The 21158-nt window shown below is 41.2% G+C and overlaps 1 protein-coding gene across 8 annotated transcripts in view; it reads left to right on the plus strand.

Annotated features, from left to right (window-relative positions):
* Fat1 (FAT atypical cadherin 1) overlaps positions 1–21158 on the plus strand; it is a 118455-nt gene that overhangs the window by 42839 nt on the left and 54458 nt on the right. For all 8 annotated transcript variants that reach the window (XR_009591370.1, XM_060381658.1, XM_021659665.2 and 5 more), the window contains exon 3: positions 11548–11862. Coding sequence is in view for 7 of the 8 variants with exons in the window: in XM_060381658.1 (XP_060237641.1) it covers positions 11548–11862 (315 nt within the window). In the remaining variant the exon portion in view is untranslated. The remainder of the gene's footprint in view (positions 1–11547; positions 11863–21158) is intronic.

Raw genomic sequence — 21158 nt, forward strand, 5'->3', positions numbered from 1 at the left:
GTGAGAGTCTTATGTCTTATGTCTTATGAAAACTAGTTGTTAGTTTTTCATTGGGGTTGGGGTTGGGGAAACACTTTGCTTTGGCAGCTCTGATGGATGTTGTGCACGTGTCACATTTACACGTCGGTTAAGCTAACGTTATCCCGAAATCCTTTGGCTCCGCTTGTGTCTTTCTGTTCAGAGCTTCAGGAGTGCAGTGGCTTGGGGGCAGGAGAGACGGCTTGTGGGCAGAGTACTGGTTGCATAGGCTTGAATGAGTCCCCAGCACCCACATAAAGAGTGGGGTATGGTGGCAGTGCCTGTGGTCCCCACACCAGGCGGTGGAGACAGCAGCACTCCGGGGAGTCATTGACTAGCCAGCCCAGTCTTAGAAAGTGTGGTGTGGAGGGGCTGAAGAGATGGCCGGGCAGTTAAGAGCAATTGCTGCTCCTGCTGAGGGCCTGCGCTTAGTTCCCATTACCCACACCAGGCAGCTCACAAGTGTGACTTGAGTTCCAGCGCAGATGATGCCTTCTTCTTGTCTCTGCAGGCACCAAGCACGCATATGGTGGTATGCATGCACGCATACAAGCACATATGTCCATCACTCACTCGGGGAGGTTGATTCCGGGGGTTCTCCAGCTTGAGGCCAGTCTGGGTGATGTTGAAGTCATTTTCTTCTTCAGTTCTGAAGTCGTCAGATACGACTCTCTGGAGTAACGTTTGGGAGTATGTGAGACTCAGGGCTTCTCACAGAGGCTGGAACTCACTGGATGGGTAGGACTAGGTGGTCACCAAGCCCCAGGCATCCTCCTGTCTCTGCACCCCCAGCACTGCAATAATAGGTACATGCTTGTGCATGGGCTTTTTCTGTAGTTGTTGGGGATCTGAACCCAGGTCCTCATGCTCAGGTGGCAAGCACTTTACCAATTCAGCCATCCTCCCGGTCCCACCTATTTGTCCTTAAATTTTCTCTTCATGTCCTAAGAATTGTGTTCTTAGTCTCTACGCTGATGAATTAGCAACAGCCTCTCTCCTCTTTAACTGAACTCTCTGACTTCACCATTTGTTTCCTCTCCGCTTAAAATAGTGTCCGTTGGATAAGCGGCATCCCTGTACCACAGTCGCTGCTCGGAAATCTTGGTTCTGATGGTTTGTGAGTGGATATTGCATGCTCTGGATTCCTTAACTCTGATTACTTATTTTAACATACACTATCTTTCGTCGTTAAAATATCAAGTTTAGGAATCCTCAGTTGCGTAAATATGTCCTTTTCCTAAGGAAAATAACGTGAGATTAGAAGACACACAGTGTATTCCTACAGTGACCCCACCAGTGACCTTTGGTTTAAACAAAGGTTCCCAGGTTCTGTGTAATCAAACCGTGCTGTGAATTGAGATCTGGAGACAGTTGAGGTAATTGGAGGTGTTTGTTGGCATAAAACGAGATAAGATAGTCAAGGTTCCTACTAAGTAACCAGTGTCTCTGAAGTAGCCAGTCCATGACTAGGTTAGAGTGACCTAGAAGTTTTTGAATCCTTACAGATTTGGGATTTGACAGTAAAAAATTGAGATGTTAACAGCCTGTGAATAGTTTGTGTAAATTATTTCTTTTCAATATGTAAATAACTTTGATTTTTTTTTTTTTTTTTTGAATTGAGAAATTGCTTAAGTAAAATTTAGTTTAAAAAAATCCCTGCCACACATTTGGTCAAAAATTCTAGCCAAAAAGAAAAGAAAGAAAACGGCTACGTGGGAGTAGGAGGAGGGAGTTGATACAGGTCCGTTAGCACAAGTGGCAGAAAGTAAATGGAATTTTTATTTGCTCGGTTGGCACTCAGTTTGCATGGCACACGCCTTACCTTGTGCACAGCTGAATCGCAGGGATTTTAAGTGTTATTTTAAGAAAATCAGTTGCGGGTCCTTTTCTGCATTTAAATTTTATTTCATAGGAACCCGAGCAACTCAGAAAGGGAAGCCTGCTCCCTCCCACTGCCTCCGGCTCCTGCATTCTAGGACTCCCTGGACAACTGGCTGTTTTGGCCAGGGCTCTGAGTGTGCAGACAGTGACCTAGGCGGTCTGGGAAGGGGCAGGCCCAAGCTCATTCCATTCCTTCTTTAGCAAGGAGCCTGGGAGGCTGGCACTGGACTGGTTGTTTCAACTGACATTTCACTCCCTGAATCGTGCTTTGTCTTCGGACTGAAGCATGCTTTTCCACACACATGCTCTAAGCGGGTGTTAGCCAGCTTAGAAAAACCCGCAAGGCACTCTTAAGTTTTGCTTTTTGGCTTTTACATTCTTGAGATTTCTTGAGTTGCATTGATAAGACCTTCAATTAACCCTTTGTGAAACAGTGTTTTTTTTTTAATAGTGTGTTATAATTTATCTGTAGAAAGATTTCTCTTATACAGATTAGAAAAACATTAGCAATGGTGGAAATCGCATCCGTTCATTGTTAATAACCTCCAGGTGCCTTTTCTCCCTATCATTTCTCACAAGATGGAGCTGTGCTCTGATTATTTTGTAAAATCACGTGATAACGGATTGCCCCAAGAAATTCAGGCAGGAATCCCTGACCGCAGATAGGCCTTGGTGTGGGTGTGAGAGAGCTGTAAATGTACCTAATTGTTACACTATAGTGTTATCCCGCTCAAACATTTGTTTGCGCTGCTGTTTGGGTGAATTAATTTTCACTTAATTATTTCCTCACAAGATCCTGTTTTCTCTTCTTATTTCCTCAAGTGCCCAGTACATGGTAGGAATTTCATGTTTGTTGCATGGATTAAATCAAATAGTAGTAATACGACGTTCTAGATTATCCCTAGCAAAATTCAAGATACTAAAAACAACACGAAATGTTGACAAAGAAAGTAAGTCATAGTTGTTAGCTCAGTGTTGAAGAGTGCATTTAGATTAATAAAGAATTTATTGACATTTCTTTCCCAAAGGGGTTTTTCCTTAAATTGTCACTTTTGAGCTGCTGTAAACTTATAACTGGCTTATCATTTCGAACCCTGGGTTTGGTACTTCACTGAGTATTTAACATTAATAATGTAGTCACAGTTGTCTCGTGACGCCTGTCCTGCCACTAACACAGTGTGTTGTTTTGTTGAGTGTGATGTAGTCTGTGTAGCACAGGGATGCTATGGTAAGTTCAGTGACTTTGTAGTGGTTACGGAGGAATGGATGCTGCTGAGTTCTCTTCAGTTGCAGCCAAATTTTGAGACATAGATCACTGAGTTGGCTAGCTGGTGAAGGAGTCTGTGGATATACTGTTAGGATGACTGGCATGTTATTTTACACCAGTGACTTTAGCCACAGATCTTGAATCTTAAATATTTAAAGTGGAAAAAGACGCACTGAGCTTACCGAATCATGGAGACTAGATTGAATTTATGGTGCATGATCCGGGCATGCTGATGCACGGCTTTTAATCCCAGCAGCGCTCGGAAGGCAGAGGCTGGTGGAACTCTTGAGTTTGAGGCCAGCCTGGGCTGCATAGGAATTTCCAGGACTGTGAGAACTACATAGTGAGACCCTGTCTCATTCACACACGCGCACATGCGCGCACACACACACACACACACGCATACAATTTGGTGCTTGTAAAGTGTTTGTGAAGCATATTCTCTAGCCTGCAGAGTGAGGAAGCCTTCCCTGAGATTGTCTCCTGAGTCTTCTGACAGACTTCTAGGAATGTCACCATTGGTGTGTTGAATAGACTTTGTATTTCAGCTTCACCAAAGGCAGACTTAATATGTATTGGCATTCTCATACCGTCTAATACCCAAGGATGGGCCTCTTCACGAAGAATTTATCCATGCAAGCCCTCATCAGAAGTATCAATGATTCTAACATGGAAATCAACTTGGAGTCATTTCTCCCTAAGGCTTGCCCTGGGAGTGACTTTGCCAAGCTGAAGAAATCCCCAGGCTTGAAACATGATGCCTAAAATCAGATTATCTACTTAATTAATGTAAGACCAGTAAGCCTCCAGACTAAGAGCTTGCTTAGCTCCCTTAAAAGCTAGCCCAACAGTTTCTAATAGAAGTTTAGAGATACATGCTTTTTAATTAAAGAGATAGAAGTCAGCCAAGAAAATTAAAATAAAAAACAAACATGACCCAAATTTGAAATGACCTACTTTGCTACATTAAAGAAAACTCCCTCTCCTTTGAAACATTAATTTATGACTTAATGCTAAACAACAAAACACAGAAATCTTAGACCTAAAACGTTCTGGGTTTTACAAACATACTTTCGAATGTTAATTGTTAAAGGGGTTGGAATCTGCACTGTTAAACATCTACTCGGTGTAAGTGAAATGGAGATAAATCCTTGGAAACGGGTGTTTGTTTATTTCCTGCAGAGAGGTGGACACTGGAAGGAACCAGCTTGGAGCTCTAAGGCACAGCATGGGCAGTAACATTGTGTCGCCTTGGGGTTGCACTGCCAGTGAGTCCATAGATCTTGTTGCTCTTGCTGTGAACACCAGAAGAAAAGTAGTTTTGAGAAGCCATGGATGTACAAATTTATTTCGCCACAAATAACCTTTTTAGTTGTGTATGTGCATGCCTGAACATCATTTGCATACCTTAAATATGTACAGTAGAAATTTATTTAAAGATATATGTCTATAATGTAGAAGAAGAATTAAGAATATTCTATTCCAAGGAAGGCATTCTGGTTACTTTCATTTAACTTTTTTTTTTTTTTTTTTTTTTTTTTTTTTTTGAGACAGGGTTCCTCTGTGTAGCCTTGGTGGTCCTGGATTCCCTTTGTAGATCAGGCTGGCCTGGAACTTACAGAGATCTACCTGCTTCCTTGAGTACTGGGAGTAGGCAAGAGCCCCTGTGCCTGGCTACTTTTATTTAATTTTTTGTATGCATTTTCAGTATGGACTTTTAAACTGTTGCTGAAATTTGCAGATTTATGAAAATATTTTAGCCCACTGGATTTCTGTGTCCTTTCAACTTGTTTATTCTGGGTGTTTTGTTTTGTTTTGTTTTGTTTTGTCTGTTTTCCCTGCATGTATTTAAATGTGTATAAGGCAGAGTTTTGACTCAGTTTAGTCACCACTGTCATTCTTTTGTGTGGCTCGTGTACCTGTCTTAGTGTTCTTTTGCTGTGAAGACATACACACATACACACACAGAGACACACAAACATACACACAGAGACAGAGAGGCAAAGACAGACAGACAGACACATACACAGACACAGACATACTCTGGGCCTGGCATTGGCTTTTAAAAACTCCAAGCCCTTTCCCAGTGACACCCCCCCTCACCTCCTCCGACAGGAACACGTCTGCTCAGAAGTGGCTGGCACACCCCGGTGCTACTGTCACCATCACCATGAATTTCCTCTGCTCCCAGATGTAAGTGGCATTTTATGAAATGACAGCCATGACAAGCTACTGGTTTTGAAAGATTGAGTCATGGTCCTCAGTAACACGTCTTCGGCTCAGCTGGAGAACTAGGGATTCTGTGTGGCTGATTGTGTTCTTAGCTACAAAGCGGTTTCTCTGTGGGACAGGAGCAAACTGCCCAGCGCTCTGCCTGCCCCATAGGAGATGGTCTTAGAACACGTGTTTACTTTTATTTATTGTCCCTGCTGTCTCTTCTCTCCCTTCTTGTTCCTTGGCTTCACCTTCCTTTTCTGTTTTGCTTGTTATTTGGCCTGGGCTCACCCTGGAGCCAGGGCTGGCGCTGAACGTGGTGTCAGTTTTACTTTATCCTTCTCTATGCTGGGACTACAAGCATGAGACAGCACTTCCAGTTTACAGACATCCTTATGCCAAGTGTTTGGTGTGTTTCTCTAGTCGTGTGACTTCAAGAAATTGCAGTTTTAGTTATACATGCATTTTCCTGTACAGGGAACATTCTGTTTTCAAGGAGAGTACTAGAATTTAGTTTCATTCTTTCTGTACAAAATGAAAAGTTACACACCAGTCTTTAAATTTTTCTAATTTTCTTATATAATTTATATATTATAATGGTTTTAAGTATCTATATTTACATGAACTGTGCTGTCGACCTATATTGCTCTAAAATAATTCAAGGGTTTCTTCTTATTAGGTAATGTTGCACATGAAATTGGTAGTTATTTTAAAGAGGAGTCAGATTTAAAAATTTTCATTCCTTTAAAAGGGCCAGAGGCTATATGACAGTTGATCACGGTATTCTGATGGTATGAGCCAGAATAAATCTTTTATCACATTCATTTTCCCAGGTGTTCATGTATCTATAATAGAAAGTGACTGAAACATGGATTTTTGAGATTGGGGTTGGGTGTGCTGGGACTCAAACCCAAGACTTTGTGCTCCCTGGCAAGTGCTCTCACCAGGCTACGCCCCCAGCCCCTCCCAGTTGTAAAGGAGGGTAGTGTGAAGTTGTTGTGCATTAAAGTTGTTTTTGAGTGGGAGCAACCAAGGAGTCAGAAATAACAAGGTTTTTGTCAAAAGCTCTGGCACTAGGAACCATCCGTTAAATAAACGGCCACAGTCTGTTAAATAAGATTGGCAAACTTCAACACGAGAGGTATTCTGTGGGCATGGAAATTTGAATCACCTAAATTATTTTTGGCAGCGCAGCAACTTCATCTTGCCTTTCAAAAGTCACTATGTTGGAACCGGGGCCACTGGGTCAGTTGGTGAAAGTGGAGGGTGCTGAGAACAGGATTTGAAGTAGCAGTGAAACTAGCCTGGGTGTAGCAAGAACAGCCAGGCTCGGGAAGCTTTGTAACTTTCAACTGTGTGCTTGAACAGTTGGCATTGTGCGCCATAAGCCTGGAAAAACCAGGCCAGGGTAAGATGACAGCAATACTGCTCCTCGGTTAAATACCTGGTGAGTCCTTTCAGGAGGCCGGTCTGCCACAGCTGTGTTTTCTTTTCCTTAAGTTTTTGTGTTAATGTCCTTTCCTGCAATATAATTTGATTATATTCTTTCCCTCCCCCAGTTCCAAGAACCTTCCTGCCTCCTTACCCACCCAACTCCATATTTTCTCTCTTTCTCCCCTTCAAAAAGAAACAGACCAAAAACAATCAGAATCAATTAAACAGACTTTAAAAAAACAAACGAACCAAAACCCAGTAAGACAAAAGTACTTAAAACAAAACACCCGCAAAACAAGCAAACAAACAAACTCAAAAACCGGAAAGTGTGGAGTCTGTTTTGTGTTGGCCAAACTACTCCGTGGAGTATGGCTGATACACCTGGTGACACTCCATTAGAGAAAACTCATTTTTCCTCTGCCAGCAGGCGTTATTCTCAAGTACCTTCTTGGGTAGGGGTGGGACTTTTTCTCCACCTCCCCTTCTCACTGAAGGGATTTCATCTGGTTTGAACCTGCGCAGGTCTTGTGCATGCTACCCGTCTCCTTGAATTCTTCTGTGTATTGGTCCTGCTGGGTCTCTCCTGTGGTCCTCCTCCTGTGGGCATGGAAATTTGAATCACCTAAATGAGGACTCTGTTTTCTTGGAGTCATGTATCACCTGTGGCTCTTACCATCTTTCCTCCTCCTCCTCTTCTACATAGATCTCTAAGTCCCAACGGCAGGGATTTGATAAAAGACATCACATTTATGGCTGAGTGCTCTTTTAAGAATCACATGATTTTTCTTCCCCTTCAGCATAGTAGTGCTTTCAGCAGATGCATATTTAAAGTCAGTTTCCATAGTGACATCTGGTGGTGGCTTTGCAATCCCATGAAGCATGTTAGGAATGATAAATAGGTTTAGCTAATGGTTTCAGATTTCCAGCTTTTTTTTTTTTTTTCCTTTTTCTTCAGATTGTTCTACCTTATTAGCAGCCTTTTTGAGAATGTCTTTATTGTAGTCTCAGGTTAGAAAGTTGGGTACTTATGGCTTCTGTAATACTTCATTAAAGTAAAGGAATGATTCCTGATTATACCACACTGCTGGGCAGCACATAGAACAAGCATGCCTGAACCTGTCTTCTTACATAGCATGTCCATCATAGCAAGCCTCCTTGGTCATCCTATTTGGCTCCCACATTCCTCATGAGATAAGAAACCGGTAACTTTCTTGTTCCTCTTTGTTTTTCCTGAGTTTTACTTCTGCATCTGTCTGGAGAGAGTTCTCTAGAAGGCAGGGTTGACACTCTGGCCTTATCTATCCTCTAGTTGCACACTGTTACTGCTATCTAAAAAGGCAAAAGAAGGAGGAAGGCACGGTGGCTTGTACCTATAATCCCAGCACCTGGGGTGCAGAAGCAGGAGATTCTGTTTCATAGCAACCATTTTTTCTTTAAAGCGAAGAAATGAAAGATTAAAAAAATATATATAACTGGGAACAGAACTGAAAAAAAAAACAACAGGTTGTTGAAAACATTATGCAAACTCTAAGATAAAGATAAAGATTCTCACTTTATGTGTTAAATAAATCTTTATAAACTGTAGATTTTATTTGTTTCTTATTTTTCACAAAATAATGAGTTTGTAACTTCTTATACAAAAAAGTTATTACTGGTCATTGATAATTGAAAGTCGACTCACAGGCAAGAGAATTAAGAAGAATAGGAGTAGAATTTTAAGAATGGGCACAATTGTCGGATTCATATGCAGTGATAGCTTGAAAGCTTCAGTTTTATTTGTGTTTTTTTCCCGTGCATTGTGGTAGCTTTAGGAAGTACTGGTTATAGGAATAAGTACTCAGAGTGACTCAAAGAATAAACATTATTCCTACTCATACTTCTAGATGGCTGCCATGTGGGTTATTTTAAAAACGAGGCTTTCTCTAAAGAATGGTCTGCATTCCTATGTACTTCTGATTTGATTAAGGAAGTGTGTCAGTATGAGTTGCTGTGCAGCCCATGACTTCCTGCCATAGCAAAGTGGGCATCTCGCTCCTTAATCTTAGTCTTTTAATTAATATTTGATGCAACCCTGTTTTTTAAAGCTGAGCAGAACCACCTTGTTTCATTCTCAACCATTCTGTACATCTAGCTATTCTCCTTATCTTAGCTAGGAGGTCATAGTAAGGATTCACTTTAAGAGAAACAATGGCTCCTGTCCCAGTTGCCCCAGTGGCTGGGGAGAGAACCCACCATCAGCAGACAGCTACAGAGATGAGACTATTAAAACAATGTGAAGGCAAATACATAACCTGTTATCCATCATAACATGCTTGTATTTTATATGTCCCCTTAAAGCCGCTGTATTTGAAGGGATATATAATCTTCACCTCAGTACTGACGTTAGCAAAGTGCATGGGATGTGAAGCCTGTCTTGTCTTCGGGGATATCACACGCCGTTGTTTTTATCCTCCGATTATTGTGCCTGGAATAGACCTGACCAGGAACTGTGCTGGCACTGAGTTCAAATGAATTCCGTCCTTTACTGTGGCCCTGGGAAAGTTCCTCATGCTTGAGTTCTTCATCGTGAAGTAAGGACAATAGCACCACTAGAGGAGGCGGGTCAGAAAAGATGAAACAGGACAATGCAGGACTACCATGAAGCCTGGTGTAGTGAGAACCCAGAACGAATTGTTTATTTAATTGCCGTTGCTTTATGAGCTTATAATTACACCGAGAGGACTACGACAAAAATAAAAGATAGCAGCATGAAATATCTGATGTTTAGAAGTGAGACGCAGGGGGTAAAATCACCATGTGTCTGTCTGCTTGAGATATTCTAATAATACTTCACTTGTTCAATGGATTTAATTGCATTTTAATGGAGCAGCAGCACGGGAGAGAAGCATACGTGCCTTCATTTTGTTAATATGTAATCCCTGTTGGGGAAACAGCCCATGTCTCTGACTTCCTCCAGTAAAGTGATGGCTGCAACGAACAAGAAAATAATAGAAAAGATGTATTTGTTCAAGACACAGTTACACTTTGCCAATTTAGCAAATTATTGAGTATGTAGAGATTGTGGTTGGGTTCGAGAAAAAGAGGAATCATTTTAGGTGTAATCAATTGTTAATCATAAGTCGCCGTAAACACTTATTTTAAGGTAGTTCACTTAGCATTTAGTTATTCTTTATTATGTTTTTCTGATATCACTCCTAAATAAGCAAGGACTTAAAATTAAGTAACCCTAAATACAAGCACTTTATTAACCTTAGTTAATAACAGTGTATTGTGTCTGAAAATTTGATGAGTAGGTATTAACTATTCTTCACACACACACACACACAGGATGGGGGTGGCAACTATAGGAGGAGGTGATGCATTGTTGATTAGCTCGGGGGACCCCTCCACATTCCAAGATGCTGTGTTGCATACAGTTGAAAAGGTGTTTTGTTTTGTGTTTATATATATATATATATATTAAATACGTAATGTGGGTTAGTGGTTAAAATAAATACTACTTTAATGCTGGACATAGGAGACCTTGGCTTTTGTATTTTGCGTCAGATGGGGACCCTTAGTGATCCCGAAGTTGGAGGATTTCTGAAGTGCAGTCAGGTGCATGGTTTTTGAACATTGAGGGTGTCATCAGTTTACAGTGATCAATCATTCTGGGAGCCAAAAGGCAAAAAATTATGTCCTTAAATAAAAGGCAACATTTGTTTGCTTAAGAGAGTTGATATTTCCACTTCGAATCACTTTGTTGTTGGGTTCGTGGAGGGGGGGATTCTGAAATTAAAGTTTTAATGCATTTCCATGACTAAACCAGACTACACCAGTTCTCTTGACTCTTTTTCTTAGCAGTCATACGCGTTCTCTCTTACTGGTTCTCTCAGTAACAAATGCATCCTCATTTGGGTCTCAATGGAGGAGACTCCGTATCCCATCTCCAGCTAAGATACGGTTTATTCCTAAAGTGCATGTTTGTTGTGTTTCATATACAGGGAGCCACAAACACTGCGAGCACTTAGGGAAGATAATCCCCTTGCTTTAGAGTATAGCTGGGAGAATTCATGTTTTTATAGCATACTGCCCGTCTGTTTGCTTAAGATGGTTAAAGCTGTTAAGGAGTTTAGCATGTAAGAGACCTGAGCAATCTCTTATGCTAGACTTGCAGATTTTTCCTATTTTGTCTTCTTAGCAGTTTTTAGAGGATTGGGTAGCCTCACCCAGACATCTAGAGGAATGTTACTTGCGGTCTCTGTCCCTGGGCTGTGGCTTAAGGAGTGGGACTGAGGCCATGGGGCTGAGCCCTGACTCTGGTTTGTCTTTGGTTTCCTTCTTAATCTCTGTGAAACTCGACACATTTCAACCAGCCATAAATTTCATCTCTGGAAAACAGAACATTAGCCCATGAGATGATCTCTTAGGGCCTATTGCCTGGTTTATTTTCAGATTTAGGTCATATAAGTGGTCTGCTTGACACTAGTAATTATAAATACTTACAAAGTCTATGTTTTATGCTACATATTTCATTATTACACTGGTATTAGCTCATTTGTATCGCCACTAAGGAGCATGCAGATATCTCCATTCTGCAGGCAGGGAAACTGAGGCACAAGAGGTTAATTGATTGCTGAAGTTCATGCATCTCGTTAGCAGCACCAGCAAATGAGTTATTCTCGGGCACTTTTTCCAAGTGGCATCTTGTGCTTGTCATTAACTCCCTTCCTTGGCTGCTTCTTTCTCTGCAGGTGTCATAGAGACTTCAGATCGACTGGACAGAGAGTCGACGCCCCACTACTGGCTCACAGTCTATGCCACGGATCAGGGCGTGGTCCCCCTGTCGTCTTTCATAGAGGTCTACATAGAGGTTGAGGACGTCAATGACAATGCTCCGCAGACGTCAGAGCCTGTGTATTATCCCGAGATAATGGAAAATTCACCCAAGGATGTGTCTGTGGTCCGTATTGAGGCCTTCGACCCAGATTCCAGCTCCAGCGACAAGCTGACGTACAAAATTACCAGCGGGAATCCACAAGGATTCTTCTCAATCCATCCTAAAACAGGTATGTCAGTGCTCTCAAGTGGGCCTGTGTGTGTGAGTACACTCTCCCAGAGTTAGCCTTTCTTTGTTGACAACGTTTCTTTGGTTTGGTAAGCCCCCCTCCCCCCTTTCCTTTTCAGAGCAAGTTTTTATTTGTGGAGGAAATTTCATCTAAACATGTGTCTACCTCTTTGGGCTTACTATATATGGCTGGTTTATGATTTTGCTCCATAGTAAAGCTTTGCGCTCTGGGTTTAAAGCAGTTGTCATTATTTTCATAGTAGTTCAGTGATAATACAATAAACCCAGAGCAAATTTTGCTGCTAGGTATCTGAATTTTTATAATGGTGCATTTGTGTGTGTGTGTGTGTGTGTGTGTGTGTGTGTGTGTACGTAAAGAATATTGGATTTTATTTCACACTTCATTACTCTGTAAGTGCTATTTTGAGTTTTTCCCAGCACTCTGACTATAGGTAACAGAATCAGGGCTAAGCTACTCTAGGGTAGAAAGCCATTGCTGTCGTGAACAACCATTTCCTACCCCAGCCATGACCTTCTATTTTCCCCTCTCAAACTCTGTGACCCCACCTGAGCTGAAGAGAACAGCTTAGTACTTAAGAGCATGTGATCGCTGGCTGAGGGACCCAAGTTCATTTCCCAGAACCCCCTTTGGTGACTCTCCATCTTTTGTAACTTCAGCTTCAGGGAATCGAAGCCTCTGGTCTTTGTGGTCCTTGCACTCATATATACAACTTCATATACAGGTGTACACACATATGCTTATGAATAAAAGAAATGGCCCTCTGCTTTTTAGAAGCATCACTCCATGACCAGCTGTCTCCTGGATCCTGTGAGCCCCACAGTCTCTGCTCTTCCACATTTTATAATGTGTTTTATATTCTGTTCTTGGTTCTTAGACCTCTTTATTACACACACAGATTATCAATATAGCTATCTTGCATAGTGAGCACACAGCTCTTGTTTGTTCTATGAAAACTTAAAATTGCTATTATTGTTAATCAGTTAGAAGAACTACTGTATGACCTTAAAAGGATACTTTTCTTTGTAGGAAAATGAAATTGATTAGCCTAGCAGCTACTGGCCTTAAAAATGGTGTGTGCTTCTTCTATCGTTGTTGGCAGCGAGTGATGAACCTGGCATCTTAAAAGACACCAAGATTTATTTAGCTGTTCTCATACCTGTCATAACCTTCACTCACATGTTGAAAAGCTAAAAGCTAAAATTTTGTTATCATTTCTCCTCCCCATCTCATTCTTATTTCTTACTTTGTTTCATTGAATTTAAAAGAAGGAAAACTTAAGAGGTGCCTGAGTTCTAAGTTTCTGTAGGGAGCTCTCATATTTAGCTACCCATGGAGGTTCTGAAGATATGCTGGTCTTGATCTCTTAAAAAATGTGTTTAAGAGCTGGTGATATGACTTACTGACCAACATTTGCCTGACGTGTGTTGCCCTAGGTTCTATTGTGTGTGTGTGTGTGTGTGTGCGTGTGTGTGTGTGCGCGCACGCGTGTGCGTGTGTTGGGGGTAGGGGAGGTTAGCCAATTGTACAACTCTTCTCAGTATATTCCGGCCTAACATAAAAACTTATCTTTTCTTTCATAATTGAGTGACTTAAAGATTTATTTTCAGTGTTTCATCAGTTGTTTGTTTGTTTAGGAATAATTATACTCTAGCTTTTGGGACACAAATTCTGGTCTACTTTGGATTCTTAGAAAAGTAACAATTATCAAGACTGATTGAACCTTAAAGTGTATAGAGAAATTTATAGCATCTGAGAGTGTTCTCTTTTTAGGAGCTTTGAAGGTAGCATGGTAGCCTAAGAAGTGGCAGGGTCGTGCCGAGTTTCAGGCAGCCTCCAGCAAAAGAGTTGTTTTCCTAGTGTGATATGTTCTGCTTTTGCTGTATAACTAGATTCTACCGTTGTTGTGAAAGCAAATGAAAGGTATCCAAAGCCTAAGAGTCAGGAACTTAGAACACATCACCAGCTATAAAAGAAGAAATGTTTAAGTTTAAACTAATTTCAGAGGAGGGCTTAGCCTGAACTGAAGGGGTGGTCCCAGAAAAAGAAAGAAGTCTAGAGGTGATAACGAAAAAATTCAACCAGCTCTGCTTAAAACTGTTTAATGGATTAGACTTCCAGAATGTTTCCATCTTATGCCTTCAGAGCCTTTTCTAGATTAGATTAACTCCCTTGTGAAGGGACAGGAAAACAAGCAGTAAATGTGCGTCCATTATCTGACCAAATACCACAGGTCTGGGCATAATTAATAGGAGAAAGAAAGTTAAAATTGTCTAGGTGAGGTCTCAGGCATAATGGCGCCAGTGTCCTCCTGTCCTGGAGAATGGGCCCTTGTCCAGCCTTGCCTTCTCTTTGAGTTTCTCCTTTGTGGTTCTTAGGAAATGATGCCTGCAGGCCTCTGCACTCTTCCTTATCTTCTGCATGACTACACGCCCTCTAGGAGATCAGTGAGCTTTCACCCCCAGGGTGAGAGGCACCATGTACCCTGCTGGCAAGACAGTAGGGGAAAATGCATCAGTCTCCAAGCGGTTTGTCTTTTACAGCTTGAAGGCAGATAGGAGTGGAAGGGGCTGTTTGCTGAGAAGCGTGTTACAGACTGTGGTTAGTACAAAGAGTTGCACAAATCACTGTGTCTTTAAATTTCCAAAAATAGCCATGCTTTAGCAAACATGTTGTTAGGAAAATGTAGTAAGTACAGTCTCATGAGGTATGTCTCCAAATGGTTCTGTTCTCTCAACTCAGTAGAGGATCTAGGCAGGAGCCTCAGGGCCCAAGAGGTATTAATAAGCACCTCACCCCCTGAATCCAAACAGCAGACACTGAGTTTTAAGAGGCAGTTTGTTAAATTGGAGGCTGGATGGTGGGAGCTGGTGAAAGACAATCTGCAAGAAGAAAGTTCTTGTGATTTACTGACCCGGAACACCACCTGGAGACCTTAAATCAGAGTCCCTAGTAATTAACGCCGAAGGAGAAAATCACTGGGCTGGAAAAGGAGATGTGGCCATAGTTAGGCTTTTCTCTTGAGACCATGGAGGAAACAGACATGAGGGCGTTAGGCTTTAGGATTAGCGTCGAGCGAGCGACGCTCATTACAGTTTCTTCTGGAGTCCTCAGAGTCCTTTGTGGAAAGTGCACCACAGCCTGTTTCTCTCTGCATGTTCAAGTTGGTTGTTTAATGTATAGATGGCAACCAAGATTTTAGTGGATTCATACCGCTGTGCATTTCCTTTGGGTCAACAAGTGTAAGGTGAAATGCGCGTTTGCTTTCCAGTGATTATTGTATATTGACCACAGAAAGCCTGGCATTGGAAGGGTCTATTTGGATATGAAGTGCTTTCTGACTTTACACTGCAGATGCTGCAGATGTGAAGGAGCACGGAGAAGGGCATGTGTGACGGACGCAGCGTGACGAAGCCTGTGATGAAGGTGTTTGCAGTAACTGGGAACAGACTGTCAGTGTGGGGGCCGTCAGGAAATAGAAGCCCTAGGAAGGGCTGTTGGGTTGGTTTTTGAAGGAGGGGGAAGCAGGTGGAGTGAAAAAGACAGGGTGAGGTAAGGGGGTGGCAGCCTGGCCCCTTGGAACACTGGAGGAAGGACTGAAGACCCTGTTCATGTTAGCGGATGATCACTTACTTCCCAGACTCTGTATAAAGCCCTTATAACATTTTGTATACATTTAAATTACCTCTTCGTAGTCATCTTATAAATGGAGAAAACATCCCAATATTGTCTTGACAAAAATACATATTTTTTAAATAAACCTTTTGGAACTGAGTCCAGTAATTTTCTAAATTTTGGTCCCCCAGCGGCAGGCTTGAATGAACTCTTTTTAGTATCTTCCAGTGTTTAATTATGGTGCTGGCACTCTTTCTACATCTCAGGCAGTTGTTAGTATACTAATTACAAGTAGGATTGGTGAGATTTTTCATTGAGGGCACTTCTGTTAAATTTCAGTACCTTTTTGTTGCTTTTGTTTGGTTATAGCCAATATCAGTTAGGGGCAGTGTGCTTCTCTTAACATAAATTGTGCCTTCGCCCAAGGCAGGACAGAGACAGGAACATAGATATTTTATTGTTTGGAGCCTTGACACTGCCTGCTCACGCAAGCAGAAGCATCATAGCTCTGTGGTATGCCAAGGACAGAGGAGGAGCCCCAGACAAGAGACCAGTGTGAGCTTTCCATCCTTCAGTATCCTCCAGTAACCCTCGGAAACGGACTCCACCTGGGCCTAGTGTGTGTCTTTGGGTTATCAGCTTTGAGGAGTGCTACACAACTCACAGTGGCCAGATAATTTTGAAGGTTACTCTTGAGGCATGTGCCGGCTTCAGAAAAGACCAAGGCTTATTTTCAGCATATTTGTTATCTTCCAGGGTTTTGATACAAAGTAAGTCTTTTTTACTTTTAAAAGCTCCCTGGGGTATAATTAGCACAAGGTAGATCACACATATAGAGAGCCTGAAGTTCACTAAGTCTTGACATTTGTCTGTACCTGACGTTTGTCATAACCATCACTCTAAAAAACTTATCTCCCGGTTTCCTGCAGTTCCTCTCACCATTCCCATCCCTAAGTGACCTCTGGCCTGCCCCATCATTATATTAGCTATTATTCATTTATAGTATAATTTTATTAGTTTATGTTAGTTATATATGAATTTGTCCTTAGAGTTTCACATAGGTGGGCTGACAGGCTGTAAAGTTTTTAGTGGTGGGAGGCAGGCTTCTGTACTTTAATATGTTTGTTTGAGATTCATGCATGATGCAGCTCTGTATGAGCCTTACATCCCTCTTTGTATTTCTTAGGCAGATACAGTTTATCCATTAAGTAACTCATGGATGTATATTTGTTACCATGTTTGGTTGTAGGAAATAATGCTGTCATTAACATTTAGTCCTCAGGAGGTCATGTAGTTCTATTTCTCCTGGTTTTCATGTAGGAATGAATATTTTGAAAACCTTCAAGAAGCTCATCAAGACTTTTTTTTTCCTCCCAACATCTAGTGTCTTATAAACTGTTACTTTGTCTATTTTACTTGTTTGTGGTACCTTTAAATATAACTCTGGCCTCTTGATGCAGATAGGGAAGTTCAGTTAGGTTTTTTTTTTGTTTGTTTTTTTTTTTAATATTTATTCTCTGGTCTATAAAGTGAATCCAGGATAGCCAAGGCTACACAGAGAAACCCTGTCTCAAAAATATATATCCAGTTTTAGATATGCAATAAAAAAGTGTCTACTCCTCCCCCCAAAAAGCTTTATTAAAGGAATACTGGATAGTTCCAACAAAGAAGTGTGTATGTGTGGTGTTTAAATAATAAAAATTGAATTTGCAGATTAATTTTAGATATAAATTTATTAGTATCATATGTTTCTGGACCTGGTAGAAAAACAAATTAAGAGATCACTTTCTGTCTCTCATAATGACCATTTATTAATGGCCTTCTGTGCCTACCAGCATTGGAATGTACATGTGTTGTGATGATGTAGATGGCTGTGATGTCTACAGACATGCCATACTTCCTTCCTTAAGTAGTCGATTCACATAGTGTAGAATTCAGAGGGCACAGAAAGATCCCCAGTGGAAACTTTGACTTTTGCATAGCTTCTTTGATTCCCGCCCCTTAATTCCCATGCAGTTAGTGTCTTAACTGCATGCTCCCTTTACTTTATTGTTGCTCTGGCATCTGGGGCTTTTCTGGGGCTGGAGATAGAGAAAGACAGAACAGTTGCCTTTCGTAGGCAAGCTAACTCTCTTAGGGTTTCCATTGCTTTGATGAAACACCATCAGCAAAAGCAACTTGGGGAGAAAAGGGTTTATTTCACCTATAGTTCCATGTAATAGTTTATCATCCAAAAGCAGTGAGGGCAGGAACTCAAACAGGGCAGGAACCTGGAGGCAGGAGCTGAGGAACTGATGCAGAGGCCATGGAAGGATGCTGCCTACTGTCTTGCTCATTATGGCTGGCTCAGCCTGCGCCTGGACCCTCCCTCATCAATCAGGAATTAACAAAAGGCCTTATAGGCTGGTCTACCGCCTGATCTCATGGAGGCATTTTCTTCATAGAGGCTGCCTCCTCTCTGATGACTCTACCTCGCGTCAGGTTGATGTAAAACCAGCCAGTACACTAACTAACCCTGAGCCCATGCCTGTACTCCTCCTGTTTTGCTGAGTCACCCATCTTGTCTTGCCCTATCCTTCGCTGGAATCTTCCCAGATCGCTAGGGCTAGCCTCTGCTCTGAGCTGCTTGATGTTATCTAACCACCCAACCCCAGGGTCTTTTGCTTCACCTTATCTATCCTTCTTTTAAAGGACAGCAGCGGTGAACGCTCTTGGGCATGTTTCCCTAGCATCCTTTCTGCCTCTCCACTTGGCCCAGGGCTTTTCCATGTTGCCCTGTTTAAGGAATATGCAGATGGAGTTTAGCAACAGACTTGTCTTTGGGGTTTTCCACACAGAACAGTAATGCAGTCTGCATTTCCAAACACAGAGGTGACTGCTTGCCCTTCTTTTCACTCTTAGGTGAGCAAGGCAAAGTGCTTGTTATTTTGTTCTCTTTTTATTCAGGAGTTAACAACCTGTACCCACTGATAACATGTGTTTCTTTAGTTCTTCCCTTAGGTGCTATGCTTAGAAAAAAACCCCGTTAGCGTAGTTATTGATGGACTCAGTGCATTATTTTTATTTGCCTGTGGATGTGTATGCGCGCATCCACCTTTCTCTGCCCATTTCATTGGCTTTTACCTCCTCTGGTAAATGCATTGCCTTTTACTAATTTTCATTCATTGCTCTCCTTCTTCCTGTCTGGAAAGAAACGTAGGAAGAATTTTATTTTGTGGCCACACTAAATAGGAACAGAAATGGGTAGTGAGCAGAAGCAGGGCATCTTTGGTTTGACAGTGTTAGCAGGCACCATTTTAACTCACTTTCTCCATCAGCTGCATTGTTTACTTCTGTCCACTTGAGATTTAAAAATGGTTCTGAAATTTTCATGGTGCACCCCTCCCCCGTTTGGGGCAGTATTAAGGATTGACTTCAAAGACCTGGGTTTGCTAGGCAAACGCTCTATCTACCACTGAGCTACAGGCCCTGCCTAAACGGCACGGGTTAGCTTGAGGTCATTTTTTGATCAGTTTATTACACTTCAGGCTATTCTAAGAGCCGCTGGTGCTCTTTCATTGTGCTCCTCATTGTCTTTGAGAGTTGAGCTTCGAGGACACAGCCAGAGAGAGAACAGCAAACCTTGTTTTCTTCTTTCTTTCTTTCTTTCTTTCTTTCTTTCTTTCTTTCTTTCTTTCTTTCTTTCTTTTTTCTCTGCTTTTCTGTTGTTTCCTTTTAACTTTCTAACCCTTCTGGGTCTCTGACTCATTTTACCCTTCATTCTGAGCACAAGCCACACCCTTGCCTCTGTGCTTTGTACTTTGCCTTTTGCAATCAACTTTCACCCACTTAAATCTTTATTAGGGACCTTGTGAGAAGAGCAGAGAGACTCCAAACACTTTTTCCACTTTACAAATAATTACATGACTTCAGAGAGGTCAAGACCACCCAGTAGCCCAAGCCACAGGGATGAATTTCCTCACTGCAGCTTCTCGGTAGTGTCTTGGATGTGTGAGTGTGGCTTTGCAGCTGTTATTATGTGTCTTAAAGAATGCTGTGTCATGTAATTGTTACTTTTAGTCCGATACTGTTTCTGTGGCAATTTTCACATTAAAAACCACCCCGCTCTTAAATGACACAAGATGTTTAAGCTTGCTGTCATGAACCCTGTGCTGCGGGAATCACAACTTTTTTTTTATAAAAGGCTACAAAAGTTTTCAGATCACTAGGCTGTCCAGGGTCTGTTACATCCATTCAGCCCAACTGTCCTGACACAGAATCTAAGCAGCATCTAGAAATAAATGAGTATGCCCAATGACACAAGGAACTTCCAAGTTTGCATAGTTTTCAGTATCACAGAATGTTTGTGTTCAACTTTATACAAGCCAAGCAGTAGTCCCCTGCTTCATATATGTTATACTTAACAGTAGAAATAGTTAATGTGTGGATTTTATTTTTTAAATGGAAGTAGCTATTTAAATGAAACTAAACTATTTAAAGTAAAAAGATGCGACTTTGTCCATTTCTGCCAACAAGAGTGCCTGGAAGGTTGGACTTGAGTGTTGCCTCTCTAGGCTCTTAGTCATTTAAATTACAGGTGGAATATTTGTTATCAAGATTTACATTTTTTGAGATTTAGCAAGCTCATGTTTTAGAAGTGTATCTTAAACTACAAAACAGTCCTTTTCTCCTTTAAGAAATATATTTTTTTTCTTACTTGACGATAAAATATGCCTAAATTTTTGATGTTTTTTTGTCCTTGTACTTGCTGGCATATCTTATTTAAAATAACCAAGTCTGCAAATGTCAGCTCACACGGTTGCTTCTGGTTTTTGGTGGACTTTCACTATTTCTTCCGTTGTTCTTTTCACAACTTTGTCTAGGACTGAGTTGTTCATACTCAAATGACTACATTATAAATTTGCTGTGCTTTTTAGAGAACGCCAATGTATTAGCCTTTTTTAAAATTTTCTTGTCTACATGTAGACTAGCATGTTTAACATAGAACTGTCTGTGTTGGGTATAGATGGTATGATGGTGTGATTGTTCAATGTAAGATTACAGATAGAGCTCCTAAAGATACAGGGTATTTAGTAATCCATAAAGCATTCTAAAGGTCACAGGGTATTACAGCGGCTAGGAGATAAAACTGGGCATTTATCCATGTTCTCGCCCCATGCTCCTTTATTAATGAGTCTTGTATTATCGAGTAACGAGGTAATGAGAAAATGCATTTTATTGTGCGTTTTATTGTGGCTGGAAAAGAGGCCTAACAAAGTGCAATAGGAAGTAGCTACAGCTGCAAATGACTTCCAAGTGTTTCCGGTAACAGTTGACAGCTCTCGAAAGGAAGGAAATGAAGGGCCACTCGCTCCACAATGGCAGGGATTCATTAACAAAAACCAAAACAAAATTTCACCTGTGTGTATTTTATAAGGACTGTAGTTTGTTTTTTTTTCTTTCCCCATTTTTTACACTAGTTTTTATTTTATAATGAAATGTATTATCTCTTAAGGTCTAAAAAGTCAAGTTTTATTCCCTGCCTTTTCTGGTGACATGTCTTTCTTCATCAGATCTGTTTTCATGGAATCCTTAAGATCAGCTGAATTAAGGAGAATTCTGCTTTTCTAGTTCCCTGAATGTCAGTGACTAATATTACATGTAAGATTTTACATTTAAAATGC

This window comes from Meriones unguiculatus, chromosome 4 (assembly GCF_030254825.1).
Source record: "Meriones unguiculatus strain TT.TT164.6M chromosome 4, Bangor_MerUng_6.1, whole genome shotgun sequence".
NCBI classification, from domain to species: domain Eukaryota; kingdom Metazoa; phylum Chordata; class Mammalia; order Rodentia; family Muridae; genus Meriones; species Meriones unguiculatus.